General features: G+C 39.5%; 2 protein-coding genes, 1 long non-coding RNA gene and 3 other non-coding genes across 9 annotated transcripts in view; 2 read left to right on the plus strand and 4 right to left on the minus strand.

Moving 5' to 3' along the window:
- Window positions 1-515, minus strand: part of lasp1 (LIM and SH3 protein 1) — a 43,431-nt gene extending 42,916 nt beyond the window's left edge. For both annotated transcript variants that reach the window (XM_041817480.1, XM_041817479.1), the window contains exon 1: window positions 211-515. In XM_041817480.1, the coding sequence (XP_041673414.1) occupies window positions 211-279 (69 nt within the window). In that variant the 5' untranslated portion in view covers window positions 280-515. The remainder of the gene's footprint in view (window positions 1-210) is intronic.
- Window positions 516-690: 175 nt separating this feature from the next.
- On the minus strand, window positions 691-14,688 carry LOC121529237 (plexin domain-containing protein 1-like). Of its 3 annotated transcripts, none has more exons than XM_041817007.1 (14): window positions 14,521-14,688; window positions 7,019-7,185; window positions 6,615-6,758; window positions 4,247-4,316; window positions 4,001-4,123; window positions 3,815-3,933; window positions 3,624-3,723; window positions 2,567-2,662; window positions 2,385-2,466; window positions 2,252-2,312; window positions 2,054-2,171; window positions 1,897-1,932; window positions 1,663-1,820; window positions 691-1,579 (listed from the first exon to the last, which is right to left on the minus strand). In XM_041817007.1, exons 1-14 carry the CDS (start codon window positions 14,597-14,599, stop codon window positions 1,466-1,468), a joined length of 1,467 nt encoding a protein of 488 aa, XP_041672941.1. In that variant the 5' UTR covers window positions 14,600-14,688; the 3' UTR covers window positions 691-1,465. The 3 variants fall into 3 exon arrangements, with proteins under 3 accessions (XP_041672941.1, XP_041672943.1, XP_041672942.1); XM_041817009.1 differs by lacking the exon at window positions 14,521-14,688 and adding an exon at window positions 9,317-9,440; XM_041817008.1 differs by lacking the exon at window positions 14,521-14,688 and adding an exon at window positions 8,064-8,617.
- On the minus strand, window positions 4,914-4,985 carry trnac-gca. The gene has a single exon. It is a non-coding gene; the product is annotated as a tRNA-Cys (tRNA).
- On the minus strand, window positions 6,072-6,143 carry trnac-gca. The gene has a single exon. It is a non-coding gene; the product is annotated as a tRNA-Cys (tRNA).
- Window positions 14,689-17,600: 2,912 nt separating the features above from the next.
- trnac-gca lies at window positions 17,601-17,672 on the plus strand. Its single transcript has one exon. It is a non-coding gene; the product is annotated as a tRNA-Cys (tRNA).
- A 467-nt stretch (window positions 17,673-18,139) lies between these two features.
- On the plus strand, window positions 18,140-18,649 carry LOC121503569. Its single transcript, XR_005991375.1, has 2 exons — window positions 18,140-18,208; window positions 18,586-18,649. It is a non-coding gene; the product is annotated as an uncharacterized LOC121503569 (long non-coding RNA).
- Window positions 18,650-21,403: the final 2,754 nt, after the last annotated feature.

Consider the following 21,403-nt stretch of genomic DNA (forward strand, 5'->3'; position numbering starts at 1 on the left):
CCTTCCAGACGTTAAGCTAGCCGCTAGCTCGCCTTGCTAGCGAAATACCTGTCCTGCTGGGGTGTTCAATTCATTCACAAAAAAACCCCTGAAGGGTGTCATTTTCTACCAGAGCAGAAACTGGAGAAGCTGTGTTACAATGGAAAGGGGGTGTATTAAGGCTAGTTTAAAAGAAGAAGTAAGAAGAAAGACGTTTTCACATGTTCTTACCTTGTCCAGACAATTCACTTTTTCCGTGGGGTAAACGACTAGATTACATCTGCTACACAACGGATTCATGTTGGAGGAATGCTCTTCTAGCTAGTTAGCACGGAAACCGCCGATGTTACGGGTTGTAGCCGTGTGCTATCGAGTACACACTTCAAAAACTAGCTACAGTGAACGATTATGATCAGAAGGAGACCAACACTAATCTAGTTTTGTGTAGCAAATCCAGGAGGTTGTTGTCGTTGTAGCCGCACAGCTGGCTGTCAGTCCACTAACCAGACACGGAAAGCGCGCTCCCGCTCCCCCACTCTCCCTCCCTTCCGTCCTCCTCTGCGCGTGTCCGAGCAGAAGGGGAAGAGACAGTGTGGGAGGTTCAATTTTTGGGAAGTATGGTTTTATATTTTTTCAAAGGAAACACATTTAGACATTTTACACATATTAATGAACCCGTTATTTGTACATAGCTTTAAAATGAAGAAACGCCATCTCATACGTGTGTGAGGAATTCTTTTCGATCCAGCAGCATGTGCAAAACATCAGCCCTCGGCCCATCTGTGCTTACATAGCAAACTGATGCGATCATCTTTATTGGTGCAGGTTTGTAAGGGGTTTACCAAGCCAGTGATCACATTTTTACACATCTGCCACGTTCACTGCATCCCCTACTTGACTTTAGTATGATACATTTGGTAAGGGTGACATCTGCTGACCAAAAGGTAGTGCTGCATACTTTTGCTTTTCATATTTTCTTTAGTTGCTAAAATGTTTTGTGGATTTCCCTTCTTTTTGTACGAGCGTTACTACCGAATCGACCCAAACATTAAAGCATACACCCCTTAAGCTGCTTCACTAATCAGGAACTATATTTAAAAAAGAGAAAACTGGAACCCGAATGAATCAACACCACTTGTAAGAGCACAGCAACCAGCACTGAAGCAAAGTCATATGGCTATTATTTTATAAAACAAGTACAGTTTATGGTTGTCAATCTTGTTACCTGCATTGCACATTTAACTGCAGTCATATTTGGTAAAATTTTTAGATGCAACAGCCATTTAATGCAACAGAAATATACATTTTTTCTCAAATCTTCAATATCAAACAGTCTTTATTTACCTGCAACAATTCTTCTATCTGCAATGGTGCCTTGAACAGTGTATAAAAACAGAATGTTTTTTGGGGGGGTAGTTTCTTTTTGGAAAACCAAGAAAGTAGTTCATTGATAACATCTTGTTTTTCCAAATTTGCAACAATCAAGTCAACATGGCCCAGCTTCAACAATGCAGTCCTTTTCATGACCTTCTCCCTCCACTTCTGTGTAACCAGGCTGTGGCTTTTTAAACTTCAGGGATGGCCAGTAGCTCTTGCGTCTCTAAAAAATACAGCAGAGAGAGATTAAAATTAAGTTAACATTTGGTCCCTCCAGGACAGGTGAAGGATACATTCATTGCTCACCTGGATGAGGTAAAGTGGTGATGAACCTATAGGATGGCAGTTGATGTATAGAGCAACAAGTATCAGAGCCAAAAGTAACATCAGCGCAGCTGCTATGCCTGCTATCACTCCTGTGTTAGTCAACACATCGCTCTTGGTTGAAGAATCTGTCCTTACATCTGTATTAAAAATAAATCTAGATGGTTAACTGTTCATAAAGCTCAACCATGTTTGTTTCCTTGAGTATTAACTAACCATTTCCTGTCTTGAATATGCGATGTTTTGTCTCATCTGAAAGAAGAATGGGAGTAGTTATTTTCTGCTGTTTTCTCATCAGAATTAGTTTAAATCAAAATGCACTATCATGATTAAATTATGCAGATATTAAACAAAAAAAGTAGCTCAGCGTCACCTTCACTTATGCAGCCTTTTTGTAGAGGATTCATAGGGGTTTGATCCTCCGTCTCTGGCATGGTTGAGGAGCTTTCAGTCCTGGAGTAATCCTCACATGTTGCATCTTTGTCTTGCTCCTACACAACATATCACACATATCAGTCTCAAAAACAGGATATCAGAATATACTCATGCTTGGTGCTCTACTCTTCAATACCTCTTCAGAACAAGCAAAGTCCAGCCATTCTTGTCTGTGTCTATCCATACCGTCTGAACACCTAAAACCAAAAACGTGGAATTTTATAAACTGCGTAATTTTAACATCTGGTCTAAGCTGATGTTACACTTACCGCTGAAGTACACTGCACCAGCTGCAGCCAGAGGTTTGGTCGGACGTGAGGCAGAGCTCACAGCTTTCGTGTTGCAGGCAGGCTGGAAAGAAAGGAAGAAAGAAAGAAAGAAAGCTGTTTTGGTTAAAGTATATTGAAGCTAATCCTTTATTATTCTCCCATTAATGATGGGGATCACTTACTAGGCAGTGCAGTGAACTCAACAGCAGAGTAGTTAGAGATCTTTGTAGTGTCAATTTCCACCCGATGGTACTCATAAATCGTCTGCCTTTCACCATCTGTGTAAGAAAAAATCTCAGTGTTACATAATCATACGTGTTCACCAGACTCTGTTACGATGCTTATAAAAATATTCACCCCCTTGGATGCTTTACCCCTTAATTGGGCTTATAAATCAATTATTGTCAATATAATTTCTTCTTTTTTGACAAAAAAATCAGAAAAAACCTCTTCAATGACAAAGTGAAAACAGATTTCTGCAAATTGATGTCAATTAAACTAAAACATGCAAGGTAAATGACTGCATAAATATTCACTCAAATACTTAAAGTCAGTATTTAGTAGATTCACCTTTGGCTGCAATCACAGCACTGAGTCTGTGTGGATAGGTCTGGGCACTGCAATTTTACTCCATTCTTCTTCGCTAAACTCCTCAAGCACTGTCATGCTGCACGACGATCAGGCGTAAACAGCCCTTTTCAAGTCCAGCCACAAATTCCCTGTTGGATTGAGATCTGGGCCTTTGATTCAGCCACTCCAGAACATTCAAACCATTTCTGTGTAGCCCTCTCTACATGCTTTGGGTCACTGTATTGCTAGAAAATCAAACTTCTCCCAAGCTGTCGTTCTCTTGCAGACTGCCCTCCAGGATTTTCCTTTATTTGGGGCTTTTTGGGCTGGCTGCTGAGAAGCATCCCCACAGCATGATGCTACCACCATTGTGTTTCATAGTAGGGATGGTGTGTTTGTGGTGATGTGCAGTGATTGGTGTCTGCCAGTAGGGTTTTGTCTGGTGGCCTAAAAGCATTTCTTCCACTCGACCATGACATCTTCCCCATGACTTTTGGCAAACTCTAGTCAAGATTGAATATGAGTTTCTTCAACAGTGGCTTTCTCTTTATATCTATGCAATCACTTATTTCACATTACATATTTTTTTAATTGACATTACTTTGTAGAAATTTGTTTTATCAGGTCAAGAACGCAAATACATACACAGACATAAAAATTATTTCTGACCTGGTGACTGAGGAGAAGACGTAGTGACCATGAAGGCATCAGACAAACCAGCCTTCACAGGATGCTCCGCTGAACTGATCTTATCTAGTGATAAAGGGATCTGATAAAAAAGTAAAAAGAGGATGATAATTAGGAAGAGAATTGGCATGAAAAGAGGCTACACTGAAGCGCAAAGCAGAGGTGTTTCTCACATCTCGGTAACTGAATGTGATGGTTCCTGTTTTGTGAAGCGCAGCCTGAAATGTGAAGGCGCCTGCTGACTCTTTCCCTGGGAGCCTGACCCGCTCCCACTGGACCACAAACACCTCACCTGCAGATACATTAAGTCAGATTAATATGAAAAATTAGGATATACTACACATTTTTTGGCATCTCACCATTGTCCAGGTATTGCACAGTGGAGTCTTTGGAGTAGCTGGGGTCAAAATTGCCCATTAGAGGTGCGATGTACTGCGTTGCGGTTAGCATACGGTGAGTAATGTCCCCTGTGAAGATGAACCCTGAAAAAAAGCCCAGATGGGAAAAACATGTAAAATGAAAGCCTGACTCTGTACCAACACTCCTCTCTTCTGAACACATGCAGTTAAGGTCATTTGAACAGCTGTTATAAAAATGAAAAGTACCTCCTGTTGCTATGGTAATCTGCCTCAGGTAATGTCCATAAAAGGGAAATGCGAATGACAGGGCAACCCTCTGCAAAGAGAGAAGACAGAAACAGACAGTGAGAGAAGGTGATATTAAAATATAGATTCATATGCTGTTTGATACATAACCTAATTAACAGATACAGTTGCTGTTTTGTAAGGTAATTTATCTATGGACTTTTATTGGCTCTTTGCACTACATTAACATAAAGAAAATGCTTGTTTGTCTTAGAAAAGACATAATTTCTCTCATTGAAAGGATACTTATGTATATAATTAATTCAGCTCTTGCTTATTTAGAACTCAAGTCACCCGGGCTTTGAAGTAATAACAACTAAGATGTTGCAGTAAATCAAACCTTGTTTGCAAAAGGCAAATTTTTGGCTTTTTTCCACATTTATTGTGTTAACATTTTCCTCCTATGTACTGAGTTTTTCTATTTACATATTTTATTGTAGAGTTTTGCCATCAGTTTATTGATAAACTATAAAAATTAAGTAACTAGTGATCCATTGATATTTATTCCAGGATTTACGGCTCACACCACATGTTTACATTAGTAACAACACAACATCCACATGTCAGTTCCTCTTGTAATATCATAATTCATGAAATAAAGCTTATCGGTCAAGGTTTGTAATAAATGAGGGGGCACCCGGATTTGAACCGGGGACCTCTTGATCTGCAGTCAAATGCTCTACCACTGAGCTATACCCCCTGATATTTGTTCACCTGGGTGAAGCATCTGTTTGTAATAGCAGGCTCAGCCCTGGCTTTCCTGTGATAAGGGTTTTTCTTCAGCATGCTGTCTGATGAAACTCTTCTGCAACAATCTAGATACAGCTTTACTGCTTAGAGCAAGTCACTGAGGGTTAGCAAGGTTTGACAGTCTGAAAATGAATATTCCCCCTCTTCCCAAAAAAGACAACAATAGGCCTACGTCTCAGGACTGATAGGGCCTCAGGGAGACTGACCCTGCCCAAACTTCAGCCATAGTACAGCTGTTGAGTGTGGTTTAAGCTTCAACATTACAAATAAATTAAAACTGCCTTCACTTCCAAATGCTCTAGGCACATTCTTTTCTTATTTCTGTCTTTCATAAAGTGATGTTAACAGTCGCTGCCTGAGTAATTCACTGGATGTTTCTATGGCACCAAAAAACACTCAGTTTCCACTTGGATAACTCTGGGTGTCTCAGAGTACAGACAGTTTCCTTTTCAGTGCTTGTTCCTCTACATCTCTCTGTGTTAAAGTGAGCTGTGTGAACTGGACAGGTGCCAGGTGTTGAACAGTAAAGGTCAAGACTTGCTGAGTTGCTGACAGCCTTTGGCTGGCCTGCAGGTGTCTGCATAATAAGCAATATTTTGTTGAATCTCCTTGTAGTACAACCTTATAATTCATACTGCAATTCACTGTAATTGGGAAATTAAAAACACTTTAACATCCTCATTTTAGTTTGCTGTAGTTTGTAGTAATTCTGCTGAATCTTAACTCTCAAACATGTTGGTCACTGTGAATTAGTCATGCCAAAAATGCAAGAGGCTTTTTGGTTTGTTGCTTTAATTCATTAGTCCTCTTCATTATGGTCTCATTTACTGTTGCAAGTCACATAGAGGTAACATAATGTGAGATGATCAGCAAAAAATCCTGAAGAGTCACAGTCATCAAAGTTGCACTTAAGCAGCATATTTGACATTTTATACACCTGCATGCATGAGTTCTGATGGATAATAGTCTTTTGGGTTTATTTAAAGCTTGCAGAGACGGTATGGCAACAGCATATACAGTAAATTCTTAATAATACAGGGGGCACCCAGACTTGAACTGAGGACCTCTTGATCTGCAGTCAAATGCTCTACCACTGAGCTATACCCCCAATGCCACACTGTGTCAGTAATGCTTCTAGGTAAAATACTCAGCAAACCAAAAGAAGAAAAATGTGTCTTCTCTTCCCAATTAAATTTCTTTTACAACTGCCAAATTTTCAGTTTTCTGTTCTTACTTTTGCACATTACACTTCATATTTTCCCAAAGTAAAATCAATATTACAACAAAAATTCTATTAATTCTAATTCTATTTTTTGTCATGGGCTTTGATTTAGTTTTCTGTATCTCTATATTTGTGAGCTCTTAAGTACAACATGTAGATATTCTTTACACAGCTGGAAAATGAACGAGAAAGCAATCTTATGGGATGTATATGACGTGAAAATAGCACCTAAGGTTTGAGTTTGAGCTTTTAACTACAGCAAATTTGAATGGAAATATGTTGGCACGGAACAGATAGCATGATAATAGGATTTTAAAAAAGGGAGTTTTTATGGTGTATTGTTTGTGCAAGACTTACCACAGCCTGTTTGTATGAATTAGACAGAATGCCATGTACTCTAACTTGGCCATGTCTGACATCATTCATGTCTACCCAAAGTTCCTGTGTGCGCTGGTCCTCTGGGCCATAGCTACGCCATGTGTAATACTTGGCAGAATCCTCCTTCGATACAGAAAAACATCAAATTAGACATTGTGATGGTGTGACTGTTTTTGGAGAGCATGCCAGACAGGAATCGAGATTTGAGTCTGCTTACACTTAAACTTTATGATGATATAAACTGCTTCAATTGAGTGATAAAGAGGGTATTTTCCAAGAGAGAGCAGTGCTTAACCTCAGCTAAAACAAATAAGACAAGGGCAGATGCATTGTAAATGCCACACACTATGACTAAAAGACAACCGCTGTGGTGCATTACTCACCACTACATGTGTCATGTTGTTTGGCAGGGTGTCGATGGTGAGTCCTCCACCCTGGACTGCCCGGCTTACCCTGGTCTGGCCTGAAGATGACCTCTGAGCTCTGTGAGGCAGACTGTCCCCAACAGATGACTCTCTGTGTAGCTCTGAGATCCCACTGTACCATTTGTCTGTCCATAAGAATAAACATCAGGTTAGCTTGATATAATGAACTGGTGTATGTGTATTTTGATCTTCCTCTTAGTAAGCTGCTGTATTACACCAAAGCTGTTTCTCTCTAGCATAAGTATTACACCCTGTCACAAAACATTGCTTAAAAAAACAATGTTTTCCATTGCAGCGTAGGTCTCAGTCCAAAAGCCAAATGAGAAATAGCAATTTGTCTTCAAAAAAGTCAGTAAAAGTCAATGTTGAATCAAGGCAAAAAAAAAAAAAAAAAAAACTGTGAAAAAAGTGGTTAAACTAGGAAGGAACTGTCAAACACAATAAACAGTGAAAACCAAATATGGTAAGCAAACTGGGGTAGGTAGACTTTGAAAGTTTTGGGTGTTTTAACTGACGGCTTGAATTTATTTCAAGCCACATAATCCTAGTTCATCTGTTGAGTTTATTTGAGCACCAGACAGTGATTCTATTTTGATAGTGGTGAATGCATACCTGCTGGAACACTACACTGAGACTTGGATGTGAGCCTGCAACCTATGAACAACCTGACCTTTAAAAGTGGCCCATACAATGAAAAAATGGATAGAAAATCCTCTTTTAATGTTTAAATTATGTTCAAAACCTATCTATTACGGGGATTGCGCCTATTTTACACACATTACGACATACGATCACAGTGACGTCACCCACCCGCCTCTATATAAACCCCAGTCGTCATCCTTACTTGTCGGAGTGTTCTATCTAACCCTAAGTTTGGGTGGTCTCCTGTCCTATACGTTGACTGTTTTCTTCTCTTGGGCTTTCAGTGAACGACAGGAGATGTTGCAAGTGGCGCTAGGAACCGTTAAAAAAGCTTTGAGAGTCACTCCGCATGTTCAGTTACCTGTACAGAAACACCGCGAGTGTGGTCAGCTCGGCTGCCGTCAAGAGTTCGTCTCTGTTGCTCCGGTTGCTTCATGTAGGGGCCACTGACCGTATAATACAGTCTGTGGTTGGGATTCTTACCAACTGAACAGAGTAAAACTGAGCAGGGTTACTCAGCCAGGCCTCAGAGTGGTCCGGTCTGGAAGCCCAAGCTCAAACACCCGTTCTTTAATGCAAGTCTTCATTATTGCTGTGCACGAGCGTGTCTGCGTGCCCCTCTAGCATGCTAACGTTAGCAGAACTCTTTAGCTCACTACTTCTCCTAACACGCCCCTCAATTCAAGTGTGTGGGAAATGGAATAACACTGGGTTAAAATGGGGTCTAGCGGCTATGTTAACGCATGAATTGCTGGGAGGCTGATATTTAAACGTTTCTAGGGCTAAAATGTCAGTACTTAGTTTGTTTTTACAGAAAAATTCGGCTATAGTGGCGCTCCTAGCTCCTTTCCTGTAACCTTCTTTCCTTTAAGACGTGCTGAACACGACCAAGAAGCATTCAACGCAGGTATAAAGCTAAAACCTGCAGTAAGTGACAAGTGCCGTGTTCATTGATTAAATAAATACCGTTCCCATGTTCTTCCACACCTGTTTCTAATTAAACTAGTTAACTCTCATTAAGTGCACTAACACAGGGTTATGTCTTGAATCCAAAATCTGCCAGATTACTTTGATTTTGAAACCTTATTCTTGGGAAATGGCTGTTGCGCAAAATTCTGCCTGAACATATTTTCATGCTTGACTTGGTAATTCTTGGGAGAATAAAACCTCTCAGATTAGGTAAACATTAGATAAGGCTTGTTTAAATACTGCGTGTCCACTCTTTCTGTGATAAGTTGCAGCTTGAGGGTTAGGCTACTTGAACCCCAAAAGTTGGAAATAACAGTGAAGATTAATGATGAACTTTGCCCAAAAACCCTCATTAGACAATAGGTTTTCTGCTGTTTCTTTTGAAAACAGAGTTTTCAGACAGAACAGAATTCAATTTCTAAAAAAAGCGCTTCAAATTCAGCCATTTAAGCCTCAGAATGTCTTCATGCAGGCAGAACTCCTAATTATACAAACCCATGTCAATGAGAAAAATAACAGACACTGGGCTTGGACTTGCAGTTTAGCAGATGGTATTTGTTTAAGCAGTTGCAACATGAAACCTAGACTTAACAAAAAAAGAATAATCCTGAAAAAACCTGCTTAAGAATATGAAACCTGACATACTTAGCCTCTAAACAAGTGCCTGTGAATGCCCACAGCTCCTCTTAGGATGGAGAAATGTTAGTTGGAACTGACGCCTGCATTTTGTCCCAAGTGTGGGAGGGCATGTCTTGTGCCAAACCCCCAGAGTTTAGACTGTGTGGGACATAAGCTGGCAAGGCCTGCTTTAAACATCACTCTGCATTCACACCCACCATAATAACACTGATATCCTCTGAAGTCACCAGAACTACCATGTATCATGTAACAAGCTCCAACCCAAATGTCTTGACCTCATAGGGAGCATATTGTGTTTGTTCAAAAGTGTGTCTCCCCACCCTTTTCAATTAGGCAGTGCGTCAAAGCATTCTCATAAATTAAACCTCCATGTGTGATTACGCTGGATCCGCCCTGTTATGGCATCTATGAGGTAAGAAGAGGACTGGTGTGATGCACTTTAGCTGAGGTCTGGAGCAACAGATATAAAATTCAGATTTATGATAACTAGGAGGGGTGCAAAAACTTGATCTGGTGTGGCTTACATTATCACAATTTCTGCTCGGATCAGCTGTCTCAGCCAGTAAAACAAAGCAGTGAGATGGGAGTCACATTGTCTCAGCTGTCAGGTCAGAACACAAAATAATTTTCCACTGATGAATTTATGAATTATTCATTGGGCTGCAAATTCTCTGAAGTGTGTTGGAATTCTGCTGCTGGGGATTAATTCTCACAAACATGACCTTAAGCCAACAAAAAGTAAAGGTTTGACGCTTCAAAACTCCCCATCTGAAACCAACATTTAACAAAGAACAAAGCAGTTAAAGCTCTGCTTTTATGGTGTTTTAAATATTTAAATTCCCAAATGTTGGTACAATCAGATAAATATACAGCCATATTAAAGTTGCATTGTATTCTTCTAGTAGGCTATGTATATTGAAATTCTTAATTTAATGATTTAGCATTTTTATTTTGCCTCCAAAATTCACCATAAGACTTTAAAAGTATTAAGACAGAAATCACAAACCTGAGTTTCATTTAGGCCTATATATGTAATTTATTTCCTAATAAGGTTTTGGTCAGGAGATCTGGAGGAAAATGGTCTGTTGATATACAGCGTCAACCAAAATAACCTATTGCCTCATAGTACATTGTCTTTTTGAGACTCTCCCCTCTGGCAAGAGGCCGCAGTACATCAGGACAAAAAAACCTCACACCTCTAGCACAGTGTCTTCCCGTCCTCTGTCAGCATAATGAACAATACTCTGACCCCACCCCCTACATTACAGACTCACATCTCAACCCAACCCATCACTTTATATTTTCAAGATATTTCAAATAACAGCTTGTGATATCCACAAAATTCGTTTTTTTTCTCTTCACTGAAATTAAAGAAACTTATTGTAAACATTGGAAATCTCCATATCCTTCACTGGAAAAAAAAAAAGAACTGTCCTATTTTCTGACCATGTAAAAACTCTTAGCCATTGAAAGGAACAAACTGATTTAATTTGAAAACATATGGAGAAAAATAATACAAGTGCTGTGCTCATAGAATGATCTGAGTTAATCAGCCTGTGTCTTTCTGGTGTCTTCTTCCCTGTTCTTCTTTGCAGTACTCCATGTGTCTCTATCAGTTCAACAGATGGATAGTAGCTGCCATCAAGAAAGTATATTCATTAGGTTTGATCTGTTTGTGTTGACTGAGTAAAACTGGTGTTTTTGATACAGCTGAATATTATATGCAGGCGTTCTCACTGAATTGGCTGAGCCACTGAAAAACCCGGTAAATGAGCCCTCACCAGTGATTTACTGATCATATTAATGCATGTGTGTTGATCTGTAGCATTGATTTTAGCATCCTAGCTAACAGTTAACTCATTTTGGAGCTGAAGAGTGTAAAGCTATTATTTTAAAAGGTTTTCAACATTTCTGACTCTTTCACATTTTTTTAAAACCCTTTTGCTGCTTTTATTACATTTTGCCACTTTGTAAGCACTTGATCACCTTTTTTCTGCCAATTTTTGCCACTTTCATTCATTTTTTTGTTTCTGCATTCAACTTTTGCCACTCTGCCTCTGTAAACCATTGGTGTTGTTTCAATACACTTTTACTTTTGCCCATTTTTTTAAACATTTTTTTTACATTGTACATCAACTTTTTGGCATTTTATGCCCACTTCTGGCAATTTTTGCTTTTCTTAACCTAATTTTGTGGCTTTTTACCACTTTTTTCTACCAATTTTTGCCTGTGAAAACCACTGGTGCCATTTCAACCCATTTCCAATGTTTTCCCATTTGATGCATTTATCCAATTTTGCCACTTTTTAACAGTTTTTCCACAATTTTCTGCCCATCTCTGACACTGTTTGCATTTCTCACCCCATTTTTGCTGCTTTTGTAACTTTTTGCCACTTTATAACCACTTTTACAACACTTTCATGTCAATTTTAGCTACTTTTTTTTTTTTAAGATTTATTTTTGGCCTTTTTGCCTTTATTGGATAGGACAGTGGATAGAGTCGGAAACGGGGAAAAGAGCGGGGAGAGACATGCAAGGGATGGTGCCACAGCCGGATTCGAACCCGGGTCGCCTGTGTATATGGCATGTGCCTTAACCACTCGACCACCGGCGCACCAATTTTAGCTACTTTTATTCAATTTTTTTGTCCTTAAAACCACTGTTGCAATTTCAACACATTTTTGCCACTTTTTTTTTTGCCATTTTTGCCACTTTTTTTTTTTTGCCATTTTTGCCACTTTTAAATCAATTTTTGTCATGGCTATATTTTACCACTTCATAAATAAAATTCTTTTTTTTTGTTTGTTTTTATTTTTCCAGAGGAGTAGTTAGAATTCGGGGTGAATATGAAATATGGTTACCTCAGATAAACTTTAAAATGGACTATGACTGTACCCCACCTCACGCCCCAACGACAGCTGGGATAGGCTCCAGCCTATTGCAACCCCCAATGGCATAAGCGGTATAGAAAATAGATGATGGATGGATGATTTTCCTCAATTCCTACCCCCCATTTGGGTCTTTCCTTCACCCCTCTTACATGTGGCCTTGATTATATGAACAGATCAGTAAGATATAACTTTGTTTATTTTACCTTGCAGTAGATATTGTAGTTATGGTAAAGGGATATGAAATGTCTACATGTAGGAGTGAGAGGTTTTCATACAAAAAAACTCACCTGAAGCACACTGCTGTACAGTGTGTATGTTCTGCACAAAGTAAATCAGTTTCATGCTTACTATTTCTTGTCATAAATGGAGTATATAAAACCACAAAGCCAGTAGAAGTAAAAACTGAAGAGGTGAATCAATGTCACCTGGACATTAATATCCTTTCCGTGCTTGCTGTTTTATTCAGGAAATCAACAGGGTGGTGCCTGAGCTGGAAGATAATGCCTAAGAACCAAACCTTAGCGTGTGAGTGTGGAAATGGTGCTAGTGAGTCAGAAAGGGATTAAAATGTTGCTTTGGCTAAAGGAAGTTTTGTTCAAAAACAGTTTAGATATTAATGCTAGAAACACAAGTCTGTTACAGGAAATGATTTTTTAAAATCCTCTGAGTTAATGAGAGGGTGCAGCAGATGACAATATGTATCTGTGACATAACATGGTCCACTTTTTATAAATATAGCCAATGAAAGGGCAGTCATTTTGGACAGAGAACTGACCTCTGCCCACTCTTTCAGGAGCTACCAAACCACGTCGTTTAGCATCCTTTTTCTGTGAGTGGTCAGCCCTGAGTGGTCTAAGTGAACACACCCTTCCTGAGCAGTGGCTGGAGGAGCTGGCATGCACTCCCCAACATCACCCACAAAAGACATACAGTTCAGTTCAAGGCTGAAAGGCAGATGTGCAATTCTTTAACTCAGGATTCATCTGTATAATAACGCAATCAGTTTGAAGAGTGTATTCTATTTTAGAAAAATGTGCATAATTCATGGGATAATAGGATAGTTTCTCTTGTAGTGGATATTTGTGTGTATATTCAAGCCAACAAATCAAAAATCTGAAAATTACAAACTCATTTCTAACACCCTAGGCAAGATTTTAAAGAGACAAAACTCCTTCCAAATTTGGTCAACTCTCTGGCTGTTTCTCCTTTTTTTCTGATGTGGGAAATTAGACCTTAGCTTGGATGTTGCAAAATGTTATTCTAAGCCCTTTCTTGTCCGATAAAAGAAATGAATGACGGATGCAAACACTGTTCCAAAATTACGGCATGATCCAGACAGAAAGTTGCTCTGCTGTTGACACATGAAAGTTTTCCTTCTCTCGATGTAATCTTTCCTAAAACAGATGCATACGTTTTAAAAAGTAAGAAGCAACCTGGCATCTGCAGACAATAACATCCTATCTTTGATCTGATCTAACAGTCCTCTTCATTTTCACTCCAACATGTCTGGATCTGCTTCAAGCTATTTGTTAAGCAAGCAGGACCACAGACTGGAGGCCAAACACTGAGGTCACTGCAGGGTATATAATTCATTTTCAGCTCAAGGATGTGTTTTTACAGTCTGTTTCAGCTGGCTCTCTAGGGATTGAATCATTTCTTATAAGTGAGTGGTAAATAATGTGAGTGACAGGGCAGATAAGAGCAAATAAGGCACAGGAAAGCAGGGTCAATAGCCACAAATGACCCCTTATTTTGCAAGCTGAAAACAGAATATGTGATGCTTTTTATTGCAACAAAGGGAAAGGGAATTACTAGAGGAGTGACCAGTCAAATTAAATGAAAAATTACATCCTGAAATCCCCTTCACTTCCCAAAACAACCTATTTGTCAAGAAATATATAGAAACTTGATAATTCCATTATACACTTTTCAAGAGTCTAGACTGGAGGCAAGAAGAAAAACAAAGTCTAATTTTAAACCTGCTGTTTGTGGCTTGTTGTTTAGACCCAGTCGCATGCTTGCGGACAAGAGTATTTTAATTGTAAACTAGGTCATTCACTTTGTGCGTATGTCGTGCCCATTTGTCGCTCCATAAAGCGTCTTGCAGAAATTTTGTGGTTTAGGGTGAGTTAAAATAGCACCAGCAGCAGCATGCAGCAACAAAAGGTATATTCTCCTAAAAGTAAAAGGACACATGGATGTGCAAATATATTGCATGCAAAGCTCAGTTGTGAAAACACATCTGAGACTTGAAGTGTCTTAAGAGCAGATAGAATGAAGTGAGATCATGGGTGATGGAGGGAGAAAAAAAACAGCTCACCTGTTTGCTGCTGATCCCAAACTCTCGCCAACCCTGTTTGGGAGACCCAGAGGAGCAGCATCAGCAGACTTAAACACATGTTGTGAAGCAGAAAGACAAAAATAAATAATGGCTCTGCTCTTTGCAAAAGCAGTTTTCTCTCAGATCTGAACTCCACCCGTCACTCTCTTCTTTCACTGGGATACTGTCTCCCTCCACGCTGTTTCCAAACACACCCTCTCTCCTCCTCACTTTGTTGCCATGGTGATTGCAAAGCCATAAATGGAGAGGCACTGCAGGAAGAAGACAGTAAAGATCAGTACAATGAGTTATATTCTCTGTTCTTATATTATACCTTTCTAAATGGATGCCAAAGCACTCTGAGCGATACAACATGACTAATAAAAGTTTGAGTATGGCGCCTCCCGCTGTCCAAACCTCAAGCGAGGACGGTCTGACATCTGAGATTCGACATGCATATCATGGTGCTCACAATGCCAGGGCTGGAATCAGTGCAGGATATGAGATTACATACTCCATGTCATGTCTATTTATCACTCCTTAAACCTTGACTCTCTTTTCCAACAACAACCACAAACATGGAGCAGGAAAGTATTCTATGTTTTAGTTTTAATTCCCAAAGCTTTTGTTTTTTTATGGCATGTAAAACTGACAAAAAGCGAGTTTTACAAGCCCTGTGGCTGACTCCGCCACCTCTGAAAGTGCCTGCTTTTATCATTTCTATCTGGTTTGGGAGCAAACATGGAATCCCTGGCAGAGAAAAATGGCAGCTGAGGGTTTATTGGACTCACGGCTGGAAACACAATCAGTGCCATGTCCCAAAATGCAAGGCATGATCATGACAGTGTTTGCACTGCAGCAGGCATGGGCTCACACAGAGTCTACAAACAAATAAAAAAACTGTAAATAAAATAAGTAGAACTTGAACACTATATAAAACAAAGATAAAGACTGACAAATGATGTCACTGTTTCTTTTTACATAATATGTAACTGTAACTCATTCTGATGAACTTAGATCTGTTGTTTTGTCCACATTCTTTGGTACTTAGTCTGCCATCTTGTGGCCATAAAAGCAAATGACACTGCTTAGTGTACCATCACAATGATTTAGGGGCTCTGCCTTTTCTAAGGGCAGGCACCATACCTGAACTACAGAAAAACACTTAAGTTACTGGCTTATACCTTACTAGACTAATAATTGAGAACTTTTTTGAATTTGCTTGGAAGGTAATGGAAATTTTGGTTGTAATGTTTATAATATTTTAGAATTTTCAACAGGAAGGTTTGGGGATACATAGTCATGTGCTTAAGTTTTAGGCATGTAGGGTGCGAAGGATTCCTCATGAGGCCTAATGTGCCAGAACCTGGCTGGAGAGGTCGGATGGCCAACACATGACAACACGTGTTGCTCCGCAGCCAAGGTCAGGCTCAACGGCATCTCTTTTGTCTTGCCCTTTCACTCCTGGTATTACGTCCAGAGACTGCTGGCAGTTTTTGGGCCCTTGGGACATCCACAGTACGATCAATTGTACTACCTGCCCGGACAGTACCTTAGGGCCGAGGCCAGTGTTTCCCGGACTGTTTTTTCTTGTGATGTACTTTTTAGAAAGTACAAGCCATCATGACCTAACAGCTTAATTTTCTGTACCTTATGTTTTGTCATGTCTGCCTTCTGTGCCACCAACAGTTGGTTGGTTGGTTAGTCGAGTGCTAACTTGGGTAATTCTGGTCTCAGTCTTGTGCTGACCTGGTGCTTTCTGTTTTATGACTTATATGTTTCACACATCTATCTGGGAAAGCTTCAATAGAAAACGTTTGGGAAAAGGCAGAGGCTTTGAAAAAAACTCAGAGTGTGATTGGTTCAATGTTCTGTCTGTCACATCTCTACAGGCCAATCAGAGCAACAAAACATGTGATGTAGATGCTATCGAGCTGCGTGTGCGCAGCTACTGAGGAATAACACGAAACATGGCGACTATAGACATGTAAGTACTGACCTTTGTTGTTTTTGAAAAGAAAATAACTAAATGCTGTTCTTTGTTCTTCTTTTAACAAAGAAATGTAATTGCACCGGCCTCTTGCTGCTGCTTGTTTATGACACGACTGCTGCACCTGAAAGTACTGCCCCTCATCGCTGATTGCCCCTGTCACTTTCTAACCGGGCCCAAACGGTTCAGATGGAAGCTTTGCAAGATGGATCGCCAGTGAAAAACAAGGAAATGGGCATATCCATCTGCTCTGCAAGGTTACCCTAAAGGTGTGAACCTAGTTATTTTTCAACAGATTATTTTCTATGCCCCTGGTATTATGCAAAGGCATCCAGAGCACAACTGGGGTCATGTCCTTCTTTCCACCTGATGGTGTAGCCAGGCGGGCTTACTCATCAAATCTATATCTTACTTCAGCCTCAATTTCTGGCCCAAACATGAAGTTCTGCACTTTCTTGAATGTGTTTGTAAAAGTTCACAGACATTTTTTAGAAGTTTCCTGTATATTCTACGTTTTTTTACATTTAATATTAGTTCATAACAATATTAAGTTCATAACAATTTTTCATTTCACTTTTCAGTAAAACTTTCCAAGATTATCAATGTTTTCGTGAACATTTGTTCATGTCTGACCTTCACATTTCCTCGTGTGCTTTCAGAACAAGAAAAGAGGAAAGTACCATAACTGACTCACAAACTGAAACCATACCTGATTTATCAGCACTGCAGCATTCTTTTCTCTGTCTGACTCTATTACTGATAACTAAATGGATACGGTTGTGGTCAAAACCACATTAAATTATGTTTTTTTTTCTGTAGACTACAGCTATCGAGAAGATGTATTGTTTTCGAGTTTATGTTTCAGAGTTTAACTGCTTGTCCTTTTTGCGACAGCACGTTCATTTGTCGTCTACCCGTCATTATTCGTCTCCAGTTGCCCTCTAGTAGAAGAAATGACGTCGTGCCTTAAAATTACCGTGAATAATCGACGGCAAAGAACAGTACTCACCCATAAATCAAACTAAAATCTGCGGCACATTGCGAGAGCTGATATTTCAAATACACAAAACTGTTCATCGTGAAAACGCGAGGGGGTATAGCTCAGTGGTAGAGCATTTGACTGCAGATCAAGAGGTCTCCGGTTCAAATCCGGATGCCCCCTAAATATTTTTCGCCCATTCTATATCAAACGAAATCTTGCCTTGTTTTGGCTATTCTTCGCTCTTACACGTGGGAATCGACACCTTTTAGGATCATTACTCGAGCTAACACTGGAGTGGCGTCGTGACTATGCCAGTATACTCACTATCGATAGGGGGCAGAGAAGTGTATAACTACCGCCACATTACATGCCACACTTCTGTACCAGTACCATTGAAGAGAGAATGTGATCATTCAGTCATTAAAAAGAATCTGTTTAACGGCTCTGTTCTGTACCATACAGTGTCATAAGAGTATTGTAAGGTTTCTATTGTACTTAGCTAACAACACTGCATCCCCTTAGTTATGCTTAAATGCTGTTTCATTATTTATTTTAGTCAGGCATTCTGCTAAGCAGCCTAGGGTCCTTTCAATTTCATACAGGTATATTGTTGGGCAGCTGGGGTCCTAAGATAATATGAGGACCAGCTAGGATGACATGTTATGTACGTGCAGAAACTCCCTGTCCGTTGAATAGAGGTTGCGTTCGTGAAGAAAGTAAGTGTTAATGACCTGAAAAGTGTCTAAGAGAGTGAAAATGAGAGGTTTCTTTCATCATGTTTGTAACAGTAGCCTCTGTGTGTGTTTAATGGACTGATCTCTCCCGTTATCTTGCTAAATATATGCTAATGCTAATCAGCTAGCTCTGTTCTACTATGTGTTGTTAAATGAGGGCCAGGGCGTGTTCCAATGCCAACTTAGCTAATTCATTAGCAATTTTGTTTGAAGCGTCATTATGCTATATATCCTGTTCGGGTTGTATATAGCCGCAGCACTGCACTGAATATTAACAGATATATTTTCAGTGACTTAATAAGATCCTTAAATTGTAAAATAAACATTTTGATATTTTGTACTTGTTTGTTGTTTTACAGAAACCATCCTCTGTTCTCCATTGGTTGTTTCTCCCTTTGACCTTATATAAACAACGTAAACAGCTCTCTGTGTGCGTCTCTACTCTCTGACCAGAGTTACTGTTGTGGATAAAGTAGATCAGCATCCCACATCACATCTAGAGGCTCTCAACTTCTAATCGCTTCTTTAGCCTCCTGAGAACTGAGCTTTGTTTTGAATGCATTTTTAGCTTCTTCCACTTATTTGGGATCAATAGGACCTGATAAGTGTGCAAGCTCAGCCTTGTCTTTGAACAGGAACTAATTTTTACCGAAAATGATATGCCCAAAATCTTCTGAAGGTCCTGTAAGCAACTAGGTCATATTTAGAGCATATGTTTTGGCTGTGTGTGGCTCAGGTGATCAGTTGTTGGGGGTCCTCAATCAGTAAGGTGTCAGTCACTGGAAAGGTATGGTAGAGGCATATTTGCTGTTATTTTGATAATGGACAATGAGGACTTGTTAAGGTGTGATAGAATTTACTGCTGTTCTTTTATTGACAGAAGGACAAAGAGAGGATTAGTTCAACTTAAATGGTCATTGACCCAAAAGTCTATTAAAGATTGCATATAAAGTTACAAATATCACTCATCTCTGTGTCTCCACCCTTGCTCTGCGCAGAGCTAGAGAAAAGCGAGCCCTCAGAGAAGAAAAGCCCCCGAGCACAGAGCAGTGTCGCCCTTTATCCCTCAGAGGAGGATCCTGCAGCACTTCCTGGCAAGGAGGAGTCCTATGAATTACGAGCCTTCCTGGTCTGGTGTGGCCTGGCTTCCCTATTGTATAACACAGAGTGGTCTCACTAACGTTAACCTTAGCTGCTCTCCTCAAAGTATACAAAAAGAGCCACTCACTTATAACTCTAACCTTAGGGGAAAATGTTGACTATATATGGAAAATACAATGTGTTGTCCTGTAACCGTGCAACCCTTCTGTGTTAAATGCCTTATCTCTCAATTGTACAATCAGTTCATCAGTTATTCTTGGGTTAATCTTAGTAGTTTTCAAAAGATTCAAGCAATAAATAATTCCATAAATAAGACCATTTGTATTGAACGCAATGAAATTATTTCCAAAGCAATTAATCCATAGTAGCACAAATCTGAATAAGAGGGTGCAACAAGCTTACGCTATAAGGAGGAGGCTGGGGTGGAGGAGGTGGGGCTGGCTACCAGCTGATAGCAGCTGGGGTATGACTTTTATGAAGTAACGCAAGACTTCATCAGTTTTAGAAAAGAATGAGGTAACTATTTTTGCTCTTGTTGCAAATGTGATGTAATTTGCTTTGTTCAAGGGCATTATCATTTTTATGTCACTCATTTTGATTATACATAAAAAAAACAAGGAGTATTTTTGTAAAGATTATAAAAAAAATTACACTTGAATGTTTGCATAATGTGCATCAAATCTCTGCCCCTGCCAAAAATTGTTTTATTGAACTGGTATTTTGACATATTTCAAGTGAAAGAAATATTGCAACATATGCAATTTGAAAATTGCAGCAGGCCGTATCGCAACGTACCTAATTTTTGATTAATTACCCAGCCCTAGTAGTAGCCTTAGCAATATTTTACACAAGCATAAACAATATTTCCACAGTAAATTTTGAAAATTTTTGAAAATTCCCTTTTCTAAATCCACGCATGCCATAACAATTTAAAGAGAATCAGCTAAAATGTCTGGAAATTCTTAAATATAGCTTGTTTGGTCAGAGTGGCGTTTAACGGCCGTCTTGTACTATTGCTAGTGCTAGGTTTGCTAGCGGCTGTAGTCGCAGCGTAGCTATGGAGTGCTAGCGTATTTCCCGCATTAGTGTTAGTAGCTCTCAGAGCGGGGAACTCTTTTTTGTTTGCTGCCAACATCGCCCTTACTGGTCTTATTGCTCTTCTGGTCATTGGTCAAGATGCCGGTGATGGGTAGGAAGTAACTTTTTAAAGTAAGACAAGGTTTGTGACAAAATCTGGGGCTGGCGGACGGAGCTCAAAACTTTGCATGTGACCTGTTCACCATCTTGCCGGAAGTCTGGACACATGTTAAACAGCTGGTTTTAACACTAGAAATAAACTGGTTTACAGCCTGGTTCAAAACACCAAACGTGTCTCATTAGCTAGTGTCTTATTGTACTCCCACTGTACGGGGGTGAATTTTTTTGTACCACGATAGTTTGGATTGTATTTAGGATGAAAGCTGATTGGCGTGTCTCATTTGATTGACAGATAGCTTGGCAGGCAGAGGCTCTGTTTCTGTCAACCGGAATGCTAGCTAGCAGGCTGACAGGAAGTTGCGCTTAGTGGGCGGGCCGTTAGGTTGATTCAAAGTTATGGACAATAGCTTCAGTTTTAAAAGTACAGTGTGTAATATTTAGCCTAGTAGCATTTTGCTGAACAAACTTGGTAAAATAAAGCAAAACATTTCTAAGAAGGTCTATCTAAATAAGTGTTTTGTCATCTAAATTCAAAAATAGCTTTTTTGAAAAAAAAAAAAAAAACAACAACTCAGAATAAACCTTTAATTCATACATAGGGAGGGTCCCCTCTATGGATGCCGCCATCTTGGATTTTTACATGTTTCCATGGTAACATAGAGGAAAAAAGGATAAATTAAGATATTGTATTGTATTGTATTGTATTGTGTTCACATTAAAGATACACATTAAATTCAACTGGTTGCCACAGTTTCCAGCAGAGAAATGCAAGATGTTGATATTCAGTTTTACACACTGCACCTTTAAGTGCCATCTTGCTCTTAAGGCCTTCAATAGTTATGAAATACAGTCTCAGTTCATGCAGAAAATGTTCAAAGC

This window comes from Cheilinus undulatus, linkage group 21, assembly GCF_018320785.1.
Source record: "Cheilinus undulatus linkage group 21, ASM1832078v1, whole genome shotgun sequence".
In the NCBI taxonomy this organism is placed as follows: domain Eukaryota; kingdom Metazoa; phylum Chordata; class Actinopteri; order Labriformes; family Labridae; genus Cheilinus; species Cheilinus undulatus.